This window comes from Nanorana parkeri, unplaced genomic scaffold (genome assembly GCF_000935625.1).
Source record: "Nanorana parkeri isolate BGI_ZX_2015 unplaced genomic scaffold, ASM93562v1 scaffold1280, whole genome shotgun sequence".
NCBI lineage: Eukaryota > Metazoa > Chordata > Amphibia > Anura > Dicroglossidae > Nanorana > Nanorana parkeri.
Genome location: NW_017307548.1, coordinates 98,371 through 118,639, shown reverse-complemented (window position 1 = coordinate 118,639; position 20,269 = coordinate 98,371). Strand labels below are relative to the sequence as shown.

General features: G+C 46.0%; 2 protein-coding genes across 2 annotated transcripts in view; both read left to right on the top strand.

Moving 5' to 3' along the window:
• The window catches only part of VCP (valosin containing protein), a 22,878-nt gene extending 18,486 nt beyond the window's left edge, over positions 1–4,392 (top strand). The window contains exons 14-16 of the mRNA XM_018569055.1: positions 134–289; positions 1,415–1,569; positions 3,713–4,392. Coding sequence (XP_018424557.1) covers positions 134–289; positions 1,415–1,569; positions 3,713–3,815 — 414 coding nt within the window. The 3' untranslated portion in view covers positions 3,816–4,392. The remainder of the gene's footprint in view (positions 1–133; positions 290–1,414; positions 1,570–3,712) is intronic.
• Positions 4,393–9,427: 5,035 nt separating this feature from the next.
• PIGO (phosphatidylinositol glycan anchor biosynthesis class O) overlaps positions 9,428–20,269 on the top strand; it is a 19,999-nt gene continuing 9,157 nt past the window's right edge. The window contains exons 1-6 of the mRNA XM_018569057.1: positions 9,428–9,502; positions 14,113–14,606; positions 17,184–17,327; positions 17,983–18,106; positions 18,919–19,078; positions 19,247–19,426. Of these exons, the coding sequence (XP_018424559.1) occupies positions 14,114–14,606; positions 17,184–17,327; positions 17,983–18,106; positions 18,919–19,078; positions 19,247–19,426 (1,101 nt within the window). The 5' untranslated portion in view covers positions 9,428–9,502; position 14,113. The remainder of the gene's footprint in view (positions 9,503–14,112; positions 14,607–17,183; positions 17,328–17,982; positions 18,107–18,918; positions 19,079–19,246; positions 19,427–20,269) is intronic.

The window sequence follows — 20,269 nt, the reverse complement described above, 5'->3', positions numbered from 1 at the left end:
TACAAAACGCCTTGAACGCCCCCCCCCCCCCCCAAAAACGAGTTGATGCGAAAGCCCTTTTTATATTTAGAATCTTTTTCTGTTTTCTGTAACGGTGAATGTAGAGATCCTTATTTCTGTCTTTATTTTGCAGGATGTGGACGTGGACTTCCTGGCCAAGATGACCAATGGTTTTTCTGGTGCTGATCTGACTGAGATCTGTCAGCGGGCCTGCAAGCTTGCAATCCGTGAATCCATTGAAAATGAGATTAGGAGGGAGCGGGAGAGACAAACGAACCCTTCAGCCATGGTATGCAGCAGTTGTCTTACTTCCTGCCCGTTTCATGCAGCACTTTGCTTACTGTACAGCAGAACATGGTTCCCCTTTAGTTATAGATATGCCCCTAACGCAAGCTATCTAAGGCTCTATTCACACCTAGGCGTATCAAATATGCGCGTGTGATGCGTGTTTTTACCGCGATTCGCGGTTAAAAAACACGCGTTTCCGAGGGCTACTTGGCTGTATCCCAATGGAAACGCGCAACAAAAACTATGCAAAGAAGCTCATGTACCTTTTCAGGCGTAGGCCGTTTTGTAGCGCGTTCAGACAGGCTGAAATACGGCAAGGTGTGAACCATACCCATAGAAAACAATGGGATTTTCATGTTTGAGCGTTTTGTAGAGCGTTCGTAGAGCGTTGAACGCGCTACAAAACGTACAGGTGTGAACCAAGCCTTAGGCCTGACAGTCACTGTGAAGCTTCTGTAGTGATACAGACCAAGCGGCATTGGTGAAGTTGGTGTTTGATCACTCAACCCCAGCTATTACAGTGCATGGCATCTGGTGAAAAGTCTTTTTAATGCCCTGGTTTTGTTTGTCCTGCCAGGTGATAGGATCGAAGTTAGAGATAGTATTCAGACGTGCAGACAGTCTGACCAATCTTGCAGAAATGTGCACCGTCCCCTACCCTGTCTTGGTTTGGGGTAGTGAGCACATAGTCATGGACTAAGACTTTTTTTTAAATTTCAATGATTAGTTAGTGCAGAAGCTGTACTATGGACCCCCATATGAATTTTCCTGACAGACATTTTTGAATTTCTGGCTGGGTCAACAGGAATAAAACAGATCTAGCAAAACTCTCTTAAGTGGGTTTACATACATTTAAAAACTGGGTCAAACTGTGACAATCATCTTTATGGGCATCTGTTTGGATATCTAGGGGCTTTTTTTGTGATAAGCACAATCATTTACTAATAAAACAATTGAATTGAACTATTACGTCTCTCTTGTTAGTCTTCACCGACTTCATTCCAACCTTGGGCAGTTAACTGATTTCATCTAATCATCTATATAGAAGGCCTGTACACTGTACTGGAGTGAGGATCTAAAGGCTGTAGTGTTCATCATTCTGACAATTATTTTTCTCGAAACACAGGAAGTGGAAGAGGATGACCCCGTTCCTGAAATTCGCCGGGATCACTTTGAGGAAGCCATGCGATTTGCCCGCCGGTCCGTCAGTGACAACGACATCAGAAAATATGAAATGTTTGCACAGACCTTGCAGCAGAGCCGTGGCTTTGGCAGTTTCAGGTATGCTAATAGGTCAAATGTGTGGAGTGACTTTGGCTATGCTAAGTTGCAGACAGGTGGAGGGATCAGTAGCTTACCGATAACAAGCTCATATTTATATCCTGGCTGGTGGGAGGGGCCAGCAGGGGGCTGTACATGGCTTCCTGAAACCATCACTGCACCCTGCTTCAGTACTCAAGAGCGCTCAGTCCTGATGGAAGTGGGCTTGCTCTTGGGAGGATTTGTGCAAAAATTAGAATTTGATGGGTGGGTGTCAGCCTGGAGGAGTGTGCATCCTAGGCAAGCTGCATTTGCATGCAGACCACCATAGGTAGAGCCCACATGTGATGCTGAGCCTCCATGTATGAAAGATCCAAAATCCAATGAATTAAAAAGCTGCTATCCAACAGCCAAAGCCTTCAAGCTGAGGAAGAGGTCCTCTCAACTGATCATATGATTCATCTGTACAAGTTTCTTGGCGGTCTCTGGGTGGTCTGGCGCCCATGCTTGTGTCCACAGTGATCTACTCCAAGAAAATGAGCAATTACTATGTTCCAATCTTCTCCGTTCATTGAGAGGAGAGAGGGTGACGTGATATAAAATATAAAACAGCAAAAAGTTTTCCTGGCACACTCGCCAGCCAGCATGTAAAAAAAAAAAAAAAACTTGTCTCACACTAAAGTTAAAAACAGGTTTGGATACACATCTGCTGCAGAAAATGTGAGAGTCGCACAGCACCTCTTATAGTGCGGCCTAACTCTAAACTATGAGAGTCTCCATCTTGGAGCACATGGGGCAGAAAATAAAATTGGGTGCAGGTTTATCAGGAGGAAGCCCAACCTCCCGTAAAAGGCACAGGGACGCACAAGGGATCCCGCACATCCCAATGGCAGCTGAGACCCCCCCATGCATCACTGCACCAAATCAGTCAACCAAAACAGATGACAAACGCACTCATCAATTCGTCACCAGCTGCCATTGGGATGTGCGGGATCCCTTGTGCGTCCCTGTGCCTTTTTAAGGGAGGTTGGGCTTCCTCCTGACAAACCTGCACCCAATTTTATCTTCTGCCCCATGTGCTCCAAGATGGAGACTCTAATAGTTTAGAGTTAGGACGCCGCTATAAGAGGTGCCGTGGCACGGCTGTGCGCCTTTCACATTTTCTGCAGAAGACGTGTATCCAAACCTCTGTTTTTAACCTTAGTGTGAGACAAGTTGTTTTTACATGCTGGCTGGTGAGTGTGCAAGGAAAACTTTTTGCTGTTTTACTGTTTAAAGCCCATTCCGTGTGCACCTTGCTGTAAAGCTGGTGACGAATTGATGAGTGTGTTTGTCTTCTGTTTTGCTTGAATGATATAAAATATGACACATCACAGACCTCCTAGATCATTACAGTCATCCAGTTACGTGTCATTTGGAGGGTTAGAGGATCCCCAAATAACAGTGTACAGTAACTGTGCAAGAGTGAAGTGAAGGCCGGAGTTCATCTTTAACAAGATGTTCCAATTGCTATGGCCATTTCTGTATCTTCCTGGTAGTAGACAGAACAGTTGCTGATCACTACCCTGGGCCTTGCTTTGGTTATACTAAAGCTGTTTGACTCTGGCATCCTACAGGTAAGGAACAGCTATGGAATGATTGGTTGTGACACACCTAGAACTAATTTCACTCACCGGTTCCCTATCTATCGGGTCTCCAATGTCCCTTGCTGAGTTCTTCATGACTTCACGGGTACGTGTACTCCGGTGGCGGGCAGGTTCTGAATGTTGCAGAGACCCATATGACGCTGTAATGCTGCTCTCTGTGACATTGTCATGCAAGTCCAGGGCAACGGTTTGATGTGCTCCTTGAAGGTTTGTCCTTGACGCCCTGGGCTGACAGGAAGTGGGTCGAATGGCAACCCAAATGACTAAATTGACCGAATTGACGCTGAACCACAGGGCAGTTATTCTGCAGAAGACAGCGCTGGAGATGGGGCGAGTATAGCATCAGATGCGTTTTTGTTTTTTTACCTTGATATGTGTCTGGTAATTCATATTTGTAAAGATATACAGGAAGCTGGTGTTGGGCTTGGAGTTAGGTTTGTTGGGAGTCAGGCTATCTCTGTGATCTAGGCTTTCATCTGTAATACCTGAATACTAATAAACTGATCTGTTTCTTCTAGATTCCCCTCCGGAGGGCAGGGAGGAACCGGTCCAAGCCAAGGAGCTGGAGGCGGTACTGGGGGGAACCACTTTGCTGAAGAAGAAGACGACCTTTATGGCTAGATGGACCCCCGATGCCGTCCCCAACTGTACAGCAAAGTTCCTAGTTTAATGGACACTGTTTTTCATTTTTCAGAACAGAATAGCTGCGCACCCCGCTCCTGCTTTTTTGTTTTGAGAAGAGGGGTGCCAGGTCTCTGGTTACAGGCTCAAATTATGTCACTGCTCTGAAGAGAACCTTTCATTAGATCCACACAGTTATTTTGCTATAACACCTAAAACCTGGTGAAATATTGGCAAGGCCAGGTGGCTTTCTGCCCCCGGGGCTGTGCATACACTAAGCTGTCTCCAGGTTTGCCTCCTCCATACTTCCGGCCTGTGATGGAGCGGACGGGGCCACTGAAAACGCTCCCAGCCGGCATGCGCAACACTGCAGACAGAAAGCTGTTCCCTGGGCTGTTGGGGTTATAGAATAACCTTTTTTTCCTTTAAATATATATATACTGCTTCACTGTGGTTTATAGCAAAAAAAAATGTCTGTGTGAATCTGATGAAAGGTTCAATTTAATTATTGATGTTATTGAATTAAAGAAGAAAACGCAGGTTGACGTATAATGTGAGAATAAACTGTTCACTGATGGCTCGCTGGTTTTATTTCTTTATCGTAGCTTTTAAAGTGACAAATATGTTCACACACTGCAGTCTTTTTGCCCCTTCTTGTCAGGGTATAGATCTGCAATTTGTCCTAAACATAATTTAACAATAATAGGAATTTGTTTTGTACGATACCAGCGTAGAGGTCAGTATGTGACTCTCAGGGTAGTCACTGCTAGGGATTGTATTGTGGGCCTGTTGTGCACTTTAACCACCTTCCGTCTATGGCCGTTTGTGAACGGACGGATGTCTGCTAGGAGCGGGAGGGCGTCTTAAGACGTCCTGCCCCTCCCCCTCTCGTGTGCGGCACTCAGCGCGCACGCGAGAGGGAAAACTGTGAGCATGTAAACAGCCAGCGATGGCTGTTTTACATACAAGCGATCGGGCGTCTCTAATAGAGCAATAATTTTAGGGCGATCAATCACTGATGACACTAAACTGATGAGCGGTAAAAACGTTTAAAGTGTCGCCTATAAGCCAATTTTGGTTGCGGTCGTTTTATGCGATTTCGCGGGGGCGCGCGCAATTTTAAAGGTTGACATATTTAGTGTCTATTTACCTGACGTGACCCCATCTTTTATATTATACCAAAAAATTTGGGTGAAAATAAATGTTTCATAACATTTTATAGGGAAACATTGTTTTTTTTACAAAATTTAGTGTACTTTTTTTGTTATATAGTAAAAAATAAAAACCCCAGTGGTGATTAAATACCACCAAAAGAAAGCTCTATCTGTCCCCAAAAAATGGTATAAAATTCATGTCAGTACAGCGTTGCGTGACAGAATAAATGTCAGTCAAAGTACCGCAGCGCTGAACACTGAAAAATGGCCGGGACAGGAAGGGGGTGAAACACCGCGGTCAGCAAGTGGTTAAACAGGTATTGCATTCCCATACAAGTCAATGGGAATTCAAAACCTCTTTGATGCTGGTTAGGTGGAGGTGAGCTGCACGTCCAATGGATTATGAAGCTCAGAAGCATCTCAAACTGATGCCATCAACACAAGCCCTTAAACTATCTTCATGGGGCAGTTGTGCTCTGGGATCTATTGCTCTATGGGCAGTCAGGCTCTGCTTGCAGTGGCGTCACAAGGGGGGTGCGTGTCACCATTGCAGGGGTGACACCAAAATGACCCAACAGTCATTTTGGTGTCACCCCCTCTAAAAAGTTGGGCGCTCGGTCATGGGCCGAGAGCCCGACCGTGTCAGAGAGGAGGGGACCCGGCGGCATACCTCATCCCGCCGGGTGAAGTCCCCTCCTCTCTCTGCTGGCGTCCATCACCAAGATGGCCGCCGGCAGGAGTCAGTCAGATGGCCGCGCATGCGCAATGAGACACGGGGTGACACCCGGCCTTGGGGCGCCCCTGATGGGGAATATTGTATAAACTGTACCCCTTATTGGGAGTGGGGGCTAATAGTGAAGCATGTAGCGTGCCGCGCCGAATGGTAGATGTGGCCAAATTGTACAAACAGATCAGTCTGTTACACTAGATTCCTTGGGTCTAGGGCTGCTTGCTCTTGAGAGAAGTGAAGGGCACATCACTCAGTTGGGAATGACTGAGGTGTTGGAAAAATGCAGCCGCAGAATTACTCTTAGGAACCGCTGCACTGTGGGGAATTGGGCTCTGCAACCTGTTGCTCTAGGCAGGGATGGCCAAACTCTGGCCCTCCAGCTGTGGTGAAACTACAAATCCCATGATGCATCTCTCTCCGGGAGTCATGTCTGAGAATCTTGCAAAGCCTCATGGGATTCGTAGTTCCACCACAGCTGGAGGGCTACAGTTTGGCCATCCCTGTGTCTAGGGGCAGTGGGACCGCTTTCATTATAGCAGACCCTTAAATGACTGGTCTGTAGTCATCGGTGGTGGATTTGGGTGCACTGATTTGCAGAGTTCTGGCTCTGTGTATTCAGAGAATACCGATCCTTGCACTGTGTCGGTGATGGTTCTCATTCATCCAGGTCATGGTATATGTGTAAAAAAAAAATGTCAAGGCAACTGGACTTTCTGTATTTTTCTTGACGTTTCACTGGTCAACCAGCTTTCTCAATTCAGGCCCCGTTCACATTGAGCGATTTATTGCGCGGTAATTCCCGCGATATCGCGGCTATTTACCGCACGATATCGCTCTTCAATGCATCTCAAAGGGTCCTGCTGCCGCGGGTCGTGTGTCGCTACAGCAGGACCCTTTTATGGAGCGGATTTTGCCGCGATTCTCGCTCAATGCAAGCATTTGCGCGATATCGCGCAAAATGCAAAACGTGCGATTTGCAAATCGCGCAATGTGAACGGGGCCTCAGAATGACTTGTACAAAAACTCTCTAGGAATAAATGGTGAATGTTGCTCCAATCCACATAATCTGTTGGTCACAACCAGGTGTTGATTGCATTTGCCTAATTGGAGCTAGGTGGTGTTAAAATGGCATTGTACACTATATTGGCAAAAGTATTGGGCCCCTCCAAATCAGAATTCAGGTGTTCCAATCACCTCCATGTCCACAGGTGTATGAAATCACGCACCTCGGCATCCAGACGCTTCTACAGACATTGGTGACAGAAATGGGTCGCTCTCAGTGACTACAAGCGTGGTACCGTGATAGGTTGTCACCTGTGCAATAAGTCCATCCGTGACATTTCCTTGCGACTAAATATTCCGCGGTTTCCTGTTAGTGGTATTATAACAAAGTTGCCAGGAGAAGGGTACTTGCCTGACTGCATTGTGCCAAGTTTTTCAGGGGTTGGGGTTTGGCCCCTTAGTTCCAGTGAAGGGAAGGCAAAGCAAGGTCCATAAAGACATGGATGGGGAAGTTTGGGGAGGAGGAACGTGACTGGTCTACACAGAGTCCTGACCTCACCCCGATAGAACACCTTTGTGAAGAATTAGAGCGGAGACTGCGAGCCCGGCCTTCTCCTCCAACATCAGGACCTGACCTCACAAATGGTCCAACATTCCCATAGACACACTTCTAAACCTTGTGGGCGCCTTCCCAGAAGAGTTGAAGCTGTTATAGCGGCAAAGGGCAGAGCCAACCCGATGCTGAACCCTACGGACTAAGACTGGGATGCCATAAAAGTTCAGGTGTGTGTAAAGGCGTCCCAATACTTTTGGCAATCTAGTGTATGTGGCAGGCAATAGATGTCTTGCCCCCACACCACCACCTCCTATTCAAACTTTTTTTTTAAAGATGTGAAAAGGGCCATTTATGTAAAAATGGAGAAGCCAAGCTTGAATAGGGGTGTATTGTTCAAAATCTCATCACGGCTCCAAGTCTTACCTTTCCTCATCAAGTCTGAGAAAACCAAGGGAAATGTGTGAAGGTTCTTTTATCCAGGACACGATATACCGGGAGTAGTGACGTTCAGTCGGACTTGTTCTGTAATGCTGAAGACATTTTGCCGCTTAACTAAGTGGATGCGTCAAGTTTACCCTGGAGTTTGGTTTTTCACTTTAGCTGTATTTTGCATAGCTCCCTTTGTTCCCCGTAGTTTTTGATGCGTCAAGTTTTACAGAGTGTCAGGGACATACCCCCCAGCATTGATATCCACACAGGTAACCCAATCACCTTCATCCAACCACCATGGGATGTCACCAGAGATGTTAATTGTCCAGGAGCGGAGGTGTGAAAGTTTGTGAAACCACCAATGTTCTATTCCATCCTATGGGCCTGTGATGTTTGGGACACGTCAGTGGTTCCGGTTACATGGCTGAGGACCTGTTCACACGACGTCCGTTTTCTGTGCTGATCTGATCCGTGCGCTCCTGCACTCAAAATGTATCCCAATGTGTTTTATGGGCTACAGTTCTCACTGCGCAGTCCGTTCAGGTTACGACAGAAAAAATACTGCATGTCACATTTTGTCTGGTCAGGAAACGCGTCAAAAACGCACCGCACTGCAGCTAACATACTGACAGCTTCACTCCAGCCAAAAAAAAAGAAATTTGTTTTTTTCTATTTAACTGGAATGTGGCAAAAACGCACTGCATCAGTAGCACCGCGTCTGCAGATCCGCACCTGATATCATGTGAACAGGCCCTCAAGGGTGGAATACTTAAAACGGCATTACACGTGGGTGATGGATGTTAATGCCTCCCAACTGTCATGTTCTTGGACGATCAACATCTGACTTGACAGATGGGTCAGAAGTATGCGACACATGAATGGGGGTGGGGGTGTCAGGAGTATGCGACACATGATTGGGGGTTTATGTGAGGCGGGGAGGGGGGTCATTGTAAATTTTACTGCAAGGTCGGTGAAAAGAAAGAGACCGATTTACCTCTCCCGCTGCCACCGGATGCCCCGCTGTTCAGGTGATACCCCAGGCAGACATGCTCTGACCCCCATCCACCACCACAGCTCTCATTGCTTCTTCCTGTTAAACTTTGCTATCTGTGTCACCATTGGGAAGATTTCTCCTAACTTCCTGGCCAGGTGACAGCAAAATCTACCCTGGTAAGTAAAGCAGCAAATGGGCGGTGTGTGGTGAATATGGCTGCCGCTGATGTGCATTGTAGTGCGTTGTGCGATGCATTGCATACGAATACAGACATGCTGCCATGTTATGCAACTCACATTAACACACTGGTATGATGACCAGGGCACATGGAGAACAATTGCTCTGTGTGTGGCTGAGGTCAGCTCAAGGACACAAATAGAACAGTTGTTCTGTTCAATTGTTCTGTGTGAAACAACCCAAAGTATGGACATATTCCAGACAGCCCGCACTCTGACCATTGTGCATTATATACACCACACTACTCAGCTTTACATCATTGCCAAATAGAAGTTATTTGTACTAAACATCATTCACACCACCAGGACTTCCCAATTCCACATTCCCATCCAATGAGCAGTCAGGGTTTGTGCTAGTATGCATTCTGAGTGATCCTGATATGCAGTTCCAGCTACAGCCTGCAGAGGTCACTCCTTCCCGCTGTCACCAGTCTGATCTATACGGCTGCTCTCTAATGGTTTGCAGCGGACTCTTCTCTATCCCGCTCTCCTCTCTATTGTACTGTTGTCCTGGTGACCGAGCTCTGTTCTTCCGGGTTGTCCTGACCTCAGTGGAGTGAATGTGAGGCGAATGATACCGGCTCAGGTCAGTCACACAGACTTATTGAATGGACATTCCTTACCCTATTATTGTATATATTCCTTATTATATACGTCACATTCCCCTATCACTGTCTATAATTATACTCCTCTGTCCTCTATCGCTATTATTATATCCCCCTCTGTCCTCTATCGCTGTCTATTATTATCCCCCTCTGTCCTCTATCGCTGTGTATTTTATATCCCCCTCTGTCCTCTATCGCTGTCTATTATTATATACCCCTCTGTCCTCTATCGCTGTCTATTATTATATCCCCCTCTGTCCTCTCGCTCTCTATTATCCCCCTCTGTCCTCTATCGCTGTCTATTATTATCCCCCTCTGTCCTCTATCTCTGTCTATTATTATATCCCCCTCTGTCCTCTATCACTGTCTATTATTATATCCCCCTCTGTCCTCTATCGCTGTCTATTATTATCCCCCTCTGTCCTCTATCGCTCTCTATTATTATCCCCCTCTGTCCTCTATCGCTGTCTATTATTATATACCCCTCTGTCCTCTATCGCTGTCTATTATTATATACCCCTCTGTCCTCTATCGCTGTCTATTATTATATACCCCTCTGTCCTCTATCGCTGTCTATTATTATATACCCCTCTGTCCTCTATCGCTGTCTATTATTATATACCCCTCTGTCCTCTATCGCTGTCTATTATTATATACCCCTCTGTCCTCTATCGCTGTCTATTATTATATACCCCTCTGTCCTCTATCGCTGTGTATTATTATATACCCCTCTGTTCTCTATCGCTGTGTATTATTATATACCCCTCTGTTCTCTATCGCTGTGTATTATTATACCCCTCTGTCCTCTATCGCTGTGTATTATTATATCCCCCTCTGTCCTCTATCACTGTGTATTAATATACCCCCCACCCCTCTGTCCTCTATCGCTGTCTATTATTATATACCCCTCTGTCCTCTATCGCTGTCTATTATTATATCCCCCTCTGTCCTCTATCGCTGTCTATTATTATATCCCCCTCTATCACTGTGTGTTATTATATACCCCTCTGTCCTCTATCACTGTGTGTTATTATACCCCCCTCTGTCCTCTATCACTGTGTGTTATTATACCCCTTTTGTCTTCTATCGCTGTGTGTTATTATACCCCTCTGTCCTCTATCACTGTGTGTTATTATATACCCCTCATGTCCTCTATCACTGTGTGTTATTATACCCCTTTTGTCTTCTATCGCTGTGTGTTATTATACCCCTCTGTCCTCTATCACTGTGTGTTATTATATACCCCTCATGTCCTCTATCACTGTGTGTTATTATACCCCTTTTGTCTTCTATCGCTGTGTGTTATTATACCCCTCTGTCCTCTATCACTGTGTGTTATTATATACCCCTCTGTCCTCTATCACTGTGTATTATTATACCCCCCTCTGTCCTCTATCACTGTGTGTTATTATACCCCCCTCTGTCCTCTATCGCTGTCTATTATTATATCCCCCTCTGTCCTCTATCACTGTGTATTATTATACCCCCCTCTGTCCTCTATCACTGTGTGTTATTATACCCCCCTCTGTCCTCTATCGCTGTCTATTATTATATCCCCCTCTGTCCTCTATCACTGTGTATTATTATACCCCCCTCTGTCCTCTATCACTGTGTGTTATTATACCCCCCTCTGTCCTCTATCGCTGTCTATTATTATATCCCCCTCTGTCCTCTATCACTGTGTATTATTATACCCCCCTCTGTCCTCTATCACTGTGTGTTATTATACCCCCCTCTGTCCTCTATCGCTGTCTATTATTATATCCCCCTCTGTCCTCTATCACTGTGTATTATTATACCCCCCTCTGTCCTCTATCACTGTGTGTTATTATACCCCCCTCTGTCCTCTATCGCTGTCTATTATTATATCCCCCTCTGTCCTCTATCACTGTGTATTATTATACCCCCCTCTGTCCTCTATCACTGTGTGTTATTATACCCCCCTCTGTCCTCTATCGCTGTCTATTATTATATCCCCCTCTGTCCTCTATCACTGTGTATTATTATACCCCCCTCTGTCCTCTATCACTGTGTGTTATTATACCCCCCTCTGTCCTCTATCGCTGTCTATTATTATATCCCCCTCTGTCCTCTATCACTGTGTATTATTATACCCCCCTCTGTCCTCTATCACTGTGTGTTATTATACCCCCCTCTGTCCTCTATCGCTGTCTATTATTATATCCCCCTCTGTCCTCTATCACTGTGTATTATTATACCCCCCTCTGTCCTCTATCACTGTGTGTTATTATACCCCCCTCTGTCCTCTATCGCTGTCTATTATTATATCCCCCTCTGTCCTCTATCACTGTGTATTATTATACCCCCCTCTGTCCTCTATCACTGTGTGTTATTATACCCCCCTCTGTCCTCTATCGCTGTCTATTATTATATCCCCCTCTGTCCTCTATCACTGTGTATTATTATACCCCCCTCTGTCCTCTATCACTGTGTGTTATTATACCCCCCTCTGTCCTCTATCGCTGTCTATTATTATATCCCCCTCTGTCCTCTATCACTGTGTATTATTATACCCCCCTCTGTCCTCTATCACTGTGTGTTATTATACCCCCCTCTGTCCTCTATCGCTGTCTATTATTATATCCCCCTCTGTCCTCTATCACTGTGTATTATTATACCCCCCTCTGTCCTCTATCACTGTGTGTTATTATACCCCCCTCTGTCCTCTATCGCTGTCTATTATTATATCCCCCTCTGTCCTCTATCACTGTGTATTATTATACCCCCCTCTGTCCTCTATCACTGTGTGTTATTATACCCCCCTCTGTCCTCTATCGCTGTCTATTATTATATCCCCCTCTGTCCTCTATCACTGTGTATTATTATACCCCCCTCTGTCCTCTATCACTGTGTGTTATTATACCCCCCTCTGTCCTCTATCGCTGTCTATTATTATATCCCCCTCTGTCCTCTATCACTGTGTATTATTATACCCCCCTCTGTCCTCTATCACTGTGTGTTATTATACCCCCCTCTGTCCTCTATCGCTGTCTATTATTATATCCCCCTCTGTCCTCTATCACTGTGTATTATTATACCCCCCTCTGTCCTCTATCACTGTGTGTTATTATACCCCTCTGTCCTCTATCACTGTGTGTTGTTATACCCCTTTTGTCTTCTATCGCTGTGAATTATTATATACCCCTCTGTCCTCTATCGTTGTCTATTATTATATACCCCTCTGTCCTCTATCGCTGTCTATTATTATATACCCCTCTGTCCTCTATCGCTGTCTATTATTATATACCCCTCTGTCCTCTATCGCTGTCTATTATTATATCCCCCTCTGTCCTCTATCGCTGTCTATTATTATATCCCCCTCTGTCCTCTATCACTGTGTGTTATCATATCCCCCTCTGTCTTCTATCGCTGTCTATTATTATACACCCCCCCGTCCTCTATCACTGTGTGTTATTATACGTGTTCCAGATTAGGTGCCTCACTCATCACAGAGCAGATTGGGGAATGGACGTTCTTCAGTTTGCTCACCATCTAGATCCTGACACCCTCTGTAGTGGTCCTCGTCCCCCCCAGAGGAGGAGGGGGATGGGCCAGGCCCGGAACAGCAGGGCTTGCAGTACCCCCCCTATAGGCGGCCCTGTCTGTCATTGGTTGCTAGTGGTCCTAGCAATCAAAGACTAAAGCCGAGGGGGGGGGGTCTGCGCTGGGTTATGGCTGGCAGTGGATGCACTAGCCTTGGAGGCCGGTGTATCCACTCTAGGGCAGCCAGAACCCAGCGAAGGTCGGCAATAGTATTCCAGACAGAACTGCCACCCGGTCCGTGTCAGGACCGTAATCTGCCATTTAGTGATCTGATTATGAGGAGACGGATGTCACTTATGGAAACTCAATATAGAAATACATATCTAGTTTTAGTTTTTCACCCTAGATACCCTTTTTTGGGGGGAGGGATTTTTTTTGGGTACTCGCCAATACCGGAAGTCCCATTAGGGAGCCGAGCGGCATGTAATGGCTCGCCACCCAGCTTCCTGATTATCCACAAAGCCTGCTCCATGCTCCCTCGTCACCTGGTATCGGTGCATCCGTATTTAAAATGTTACCCATCGGCCAGGAATACCCCTATGTGTATACCTGCCTGTATCTGGGAATGGCAGAGCGTGTTGTGAAGGCGCACTGTAATAACATGTCATTGAGCAGGATTTGTAGGTCATTCCGTGTCTTATCTCCAACTTATCTAAACCTTCCGTACACAGAGCAGTTAAATATATACTGAACACTGACAAACCTTCAATATGGTAGCACTGTATAGTCCTCAAAGCAAAACCGCAGGTTCTCTTTATTGCTACCATCCCCAGCTGCGCAGGCTCGCTTTCTGTTGCTCCATTCAGCCACCGAAAGCCGGAGAAGCCGCCCTGTGTAAACTACGAGGTGCTCATATCATTGAATAAACTTATGTGGGCAGTCTATATTCAGAAGTAGAAATGACATTCCCGGGTATGGATATTAGCTGATGTCGGCATTTTGTATACTATCCTCCCACTTCCATTGCACGTCTACAACTAACTTAGTGAATCTGCTTAAGCTGTGTGTTACCCCCTGTATTCCGCAGGATGAAGAGGGCTCCGGTGCTCCTTTTCCTGGCCTGGCTGTCCATCCTCTTTTACTCCGGCATCTGGCTTTTCATGAGCGGTTTCCTCCTCATGAGAATAGAACTCGGCAACCAGAGTGCGTGTTCTCAGCCTCCTTTTCCCGGACTTCTCAGCGGCTCCCAATCAGAGGCCACTTCCTGCTGGTACCCGCACAGGTTCAATAAGGCCGTGATTGTCATCATTGATGCCTTGAAGTATGACTTTGCCAAGTATGACCCGGCCAACACCAACCCAAAGCTCTACGAGAACAAGCTGGATGTGATCCACCAGCTTACCCAGTCCCAGCCTAGGCATGCCAGACTCTACCAGTTCCGGGCCGACCCTCCCACTACCACCATGCAGAGGATTAAAGGGGTCACCACAGGCTCGCTGCCGACCTTTGTGGATGTGGGCAGCAACTTTGCCAGCTACGCCATCCAGGAAGACAATCTGATCCATCAGATGGTACAAAATGGTGAGTCAACCCATTAGGGCTGCAACAACTAATCGACATAATCGATTATAATCGATTATTGAAAAAGTTGTCAACTTTTTCAATAATCGATTAATCGGCTTCCGATCAGTTGGCCCTGTTCACGGCTCCACACACGCTGTGCGCCGCACCTTTTCCCCACCTCACGCTCTCCGCTGCCAGACCCGCCCGCCCGCATCCACGCTGCACCTCCTCCCCGCCCGCCCACATCCACGATTGGCACAGGGACGCGGGGAGATGTAGTAAGGAGGAGCAGGTGTGGGGGGATGACAGCCGCTGATAGACAGGTCCGATCTCAGAAGCAAGTTGCTGGAAGACTGCTCAGGTAAGCCTGCACTTCCCACACATGGTGCTCTATAATGTATTGCTGGGATTTGTATTCCTCTATAGCTTATGGTACATTGTGCTGTATATTATACATAGGAATACACATCCAGCAATACATTATACACTGTATGTATAATGTATTGCTGGGATTTGTTGTATTCCTATATAGCTGGTGATATTCTGCACTGCACTGTATAGAGGACTACAAATCCCAGCAATAGTACATTATACAGCGCAATGCAGAATACCACCAGCTATAATGTACTATTGCTGGGATTTGTTGTAGTCCTCTATAGCTGGTGATATTCTGCATTGCGCTGTATAATGTACTATTGCTGGGATTTGTAGTCCTCTATAGCCGGTGCCATTCTGCATTCATTGCTGTATAATTTTACACTTTCCTTTTCACTATATTGCACACCACACTATTTTTTTCCACCGCTCCAAGCTTGCTCCTGTGATGGACTACAATCTCAATACAAACTAGTAGTCCCATCACTGGAGCCATTTTTAAAACGTTATTTTATTGTTTATCCGATTAACCGATTAATTGAACTTAATAATCGGCTAACTAATCGATTTTGAAAATAATCGTTAGCTGCAGCTCTACAACCCATTACTAATGAGACTTATTTTAGTGATAAGTCTTCTAATGAGTGTTTTGTCTGGACAATCAGATTGTCAGGACTCCATTGCGTCTTCTTCCTCCATTGCAGCTGAATGTACCAGGTGCTTCTGGGTATGAGGGAGCATGTGACCTCGTCCCATGTGACCTCGTCCCATGTGACCTCGTCCCATGTGACCTCGTCCCATGTGACAGTGCTGGGGCCTAGCAGCCAGTCTCTATGCCCAAGGACTGTCATATGACAATGGAAGTGACCTAACTCCCCCTAGTGGCCACAGTGGGGGAGCCGTGACAAGGTTTTTTTAGGGGGATGGGGTAGGGGTTGCTATTAGGGATGCACAGATACTAGTATCGGTGCCGATACCGAGTATTTGGGCGAGTACTCAGCCATGCTCCGATACCTTTCCCGATACTGGAACTTCGGTCATCTCCTCTGACCGGCAGTGCCGCCCGGGAACATGGAGCTGGGAAGCTGGCTCCATGCTGTTTGGCCGGCTCCATGCTGATTGGCCGGGAAGCCGGCTTCTTAGCCAATCGGCATCAAGCCGGGCATACAAATCTGATAATATGGCGACACGACCCCCACCCTGCAGACAAATCATTCCCCTCACATAGATCCTTTAGCAGCAGTCATTACCGTACAAGTCCCTCGGCCAGCTGGGCAGACACTGCTCTCCGGGACTGGTACGGTAATGACTGCTGCTAAGGATCTATGTGAGGGGAATGAGGTGTCTGCAGGGTGGGGGTCATGCCACCATGTTGTCAGACCTGTTCGGCCGGCGTCGATGCCGATTGGCTGGGAAGCCGGCTTCCCGGCCTATCAGCATCGAGCCGGCCAAACAGAATGGAGCCGGCTTCCCGGGCAATGAAGACGCCGGGCGGTGGGTAATGACAAGACCGCTTGGCTTCCTGATTGCCCGGGAAGCCAGCTCTATGCTACCGGAAGTACCAGTATCGGCGAGTACCGAAATATAAATATCGGTCCTCGTACTCGATACCGAAAAACCGGTATCGGTGCATCCCTAGTTGTTATATTTGACCATCGCATAATGAGCGATGCTTTTTGTTTAGCTGTGCTGCATGTAAGTCTTCTCAGTCCAAAAACAGAATTGTTGTATGATTAAATATTCCTGTTTCGGCAGCCATGTAGCAGGGTTGCTGACTGCACTGCAGTGTACAGGTGAAACTCGAATAATTAGAATATCGTGCAAAGTTCATTTATTTCACTAATGCAACTTAAAAGGTGAAACTAATATATGAGAGAGACTCATTACATGCAAAGCAAGATAATTCAAGCCGTGATTTTGTCATCATTGTGATGATTATGGCTTACAGCTCATGAAAACCCCAAGAACCCCAAATCCACAACCTCAAAAAAGTAGATTATTACATGCAATCAATAAAACAAGGATTGTACATAGAACAATATCGGACCTCTGAAAAGTACAAGCATGCATATGTACTCAGTACTTGATTTGGGCCCCTTTTGCAGAACTTACTGCAATTACTTTTGCACGATATTCTAATTATTCGAGTTTCACCTGTATATCTGTAAATGAAGAGAGAGAGGATGGTTTGATTATTCACTTTTTATTGTCCTGATTCAGGGAAGAGAGTGGTGTTCATGGGAGATGATACCTGGGATGGACTGTTCCCAAAAAAGTTCTACAAGTCCTTCTTCTTTCCTTCCTTCAATGTGAAGGACCTTCACACGGTGGACGACGGAATCTTGCAGCACCTCTATCCTACCGGTGAGTGAAAAGCTGACGGGTGAGTGAAAAACATTGCCAAACTTTGTACCAGAAACATCATTTTAGTGACATTTTAAATTGGAGAAAATTATAGAATAAAAGTGAAACTAACTTTTTTTTTTTAAACGAACATTTATACTTCTTTTTGTCCCTAGACTCCATATAAAATAAAGTAATTTTTTACAAAACAGTATTCCCAAAAGAAAACCTAGTTTTTCCCCTCCAGAAATATACGTATTACTTTGTGATGGACTACAATCTCAGGTTTAGTTTACTAATTTGTATTGAGATTGTAGTCCGTCCAGGGAATGAGCTTGGAGCGGTGACCACTTTACAACACACACAGGGACCATGGGGAGCAAAAGTAGCCACCCCTCCAGAAGGAAGGACAGTGTCGGCACCAATTCAGAGATGATTTGAGAATATACAGCCGAGTGATACACAAATAAGATACATTTCTGTTCATAGTTAGGGGACTTGAATGTATTTTTTAAGATTTAACTCCTGAGTTTAGTGTAATGTCTTAAGTAGGTTGTTGCTGCTGTTATTCGGGGATCCTCTAACCATCCAAATGACGTGTAACTGGATGACTGTACAGGGCTACACTCTGTGATGTGTCATATTTTATATCATGTCACCCTTTTTCTCCTCTCAGTGGACGGAGAAGATTGGGACGTAGTAATTGCTCATTTTCTTGGAGTCGATCACTGTGGACACAAGCATGGGCCAGACCACCCAGAGACCGCCAAGAAACTCGCACAGATGAATCACATGATCAGGTGAGAGGACCTCTTCCTCAGCTTGACAGCTTTGGCTGTTGGATAGCAGCCCCTTTAATTGGATTTCGGGTACTTTCAATTATTAAAAGAGAACTATGGGGTTAGTGTTTTTCTTCATAGTTCTCTTAAGAGTCACGGGAGGACATAAACTAGCGTCCCCCCGTGACCCAAAGCTCAGTATATAGCGAGCTACAGCTCGCAGTATAGGGAGACCGCCGGGATGGATCCCGACAGTGCTGTCGAGATCCACCCAGGCAGCTGGCTCTGCCTATCTAGAGGTAGAGCCAGCTGTATCAGCCTCCTCCCCTGTCCGTTCCTCCAGTCAGCACTGGAGGATCAGAGCGGGGAGGGGGGGAATCCCTGCGGGGAGAGGTGACTGATAGTCACTGCTCTCTGCAGGGAGATGATCGAGAAGTGAGCAAGCGACGGTATGCATTTGCTCACTTCCCGATCTATTGAGCCGACGTGTGACAGTTTCAAAGTCGCACGGCGGCTCCAACTATGAGGATGAGTGTAAATCACTCACCCCATAGTTCTCCTTAAGTCCCCCGTCTGGGTCCCTCACCAGCGATGTTACGAGGTGCAGGGGACCAGTAACTCTTCTGCAGCAATGACCAGTCCCCAACAGTTTCCTTGAGTTGATGTCATCGATACAGCCTCCTCTTCCGGATCCAAAAATGACCCCATTGCTGGACAGCCAATAGTTGTAGTGGAGACTGCTTTCCTAGAAGGAACACTTCTGATTTGATGCCATCACGATCCTGCTGTGCCCAGCAATCTGGTAACTCATCACATATAAATATTTTCCACAGGTCCCTCATAGAACATCTGGATGACCAGACCTTGTTGGTGGTAGCTGGAGACCACGGGATGACGGACACCGGAGACCATGGAGGAGACAGTGAGAAGGAAGTGACTGCAGCTCTCTTCTTGTATAGCAAAGCCCCGCTTTTCTCTAAGGAGCTCCTGGAGGTACTTTATCCGTAGGGTGGCTTATTGGATGAAACAGGATCATAATATGATATATACATGTATAATATAAAATACATAAAATGCCCCAATTATTGCCCCTTACATTATTTCAGGTTATGTTCCCTGTATGAGCTGCCTGCTGTATATGTGACTGTTATTCTGTCATAGGAGCCGGAAGCCGTCCCCCAGGTGAATTTGGTCCCAAGCCTGGCGCTTCTCCTTGGTATCCCCATCCCGTACAGTAACCTGGGAGCTGTGATCAGCGACCTCTTCTGGTGGTCAGAGGATGGAGATGACATATCAGCCCTCCTTACAAAGACAAGGACTTATCAGCTTAACGTTCAGCAGGTCTGTATGTTTAAAATGTAATTACTATTCTTTCTTTGCAGGGCTTGAACAATTTTAGGGTGTCTCACCAGTCAGTCAAAAATGTCACCAGTCAACATGACCGGACTATGGCCTTACAATTTGTGTAAAAAATCACGTCGGGTAAATAAACACCAAACATGTCAAGCCTTAAAATTGCGCGTGCCTGCAAACAAAACGACCACATCGAAAATTGACCATAGGCGACACTTTAAATGCTCTTACTGCTCATCAGTTTAGTGTTATCAGTGATTGATGGCCCTAGAATTATTGCTCACACTCCAACGTTCGCGGTGATATGTTGCATGTGCGGCACAATAGGCGGAATTGTCGTTTTCGCACATAGGCGCACCCGACGCATGTTTGCATGTGTATGTGGGGGACTTAAGAAAAAATTTAGTATTTTTTTGATGCTTTATTTTTTTTATTACTCCTTTTTTTTTTTTTACACTTAACATTATTGCTATCACATAGGGGGATAAGAAGCCCCCTATGTGATGGCCAATTTACATGACAGATCCTCCTAATGGAGACATCAGGGGTCTCCAAGACCCCTAATATCACCTAGGGACTCCAAGAGAAGCTGATGAAGCAGAGATCTGCTTCACTAGCTTCTTCTCCTGGCTACAGGAGCCGGAGAATGTGCCCAGTGACACTGGAAGGGATGTAACATAGTATTTGAGGTTGAATAAAGACATAAGTCCATCAAGTCCAACCAGTTTTAGGTGGTGTCCTCTAGTCTTTGTTACGGAATGTAATTACGGATGTAATAGATATCGCTTACGGGTTTAGTGATCGGAGGAGAGATCAGCGGCTTCTACAGCT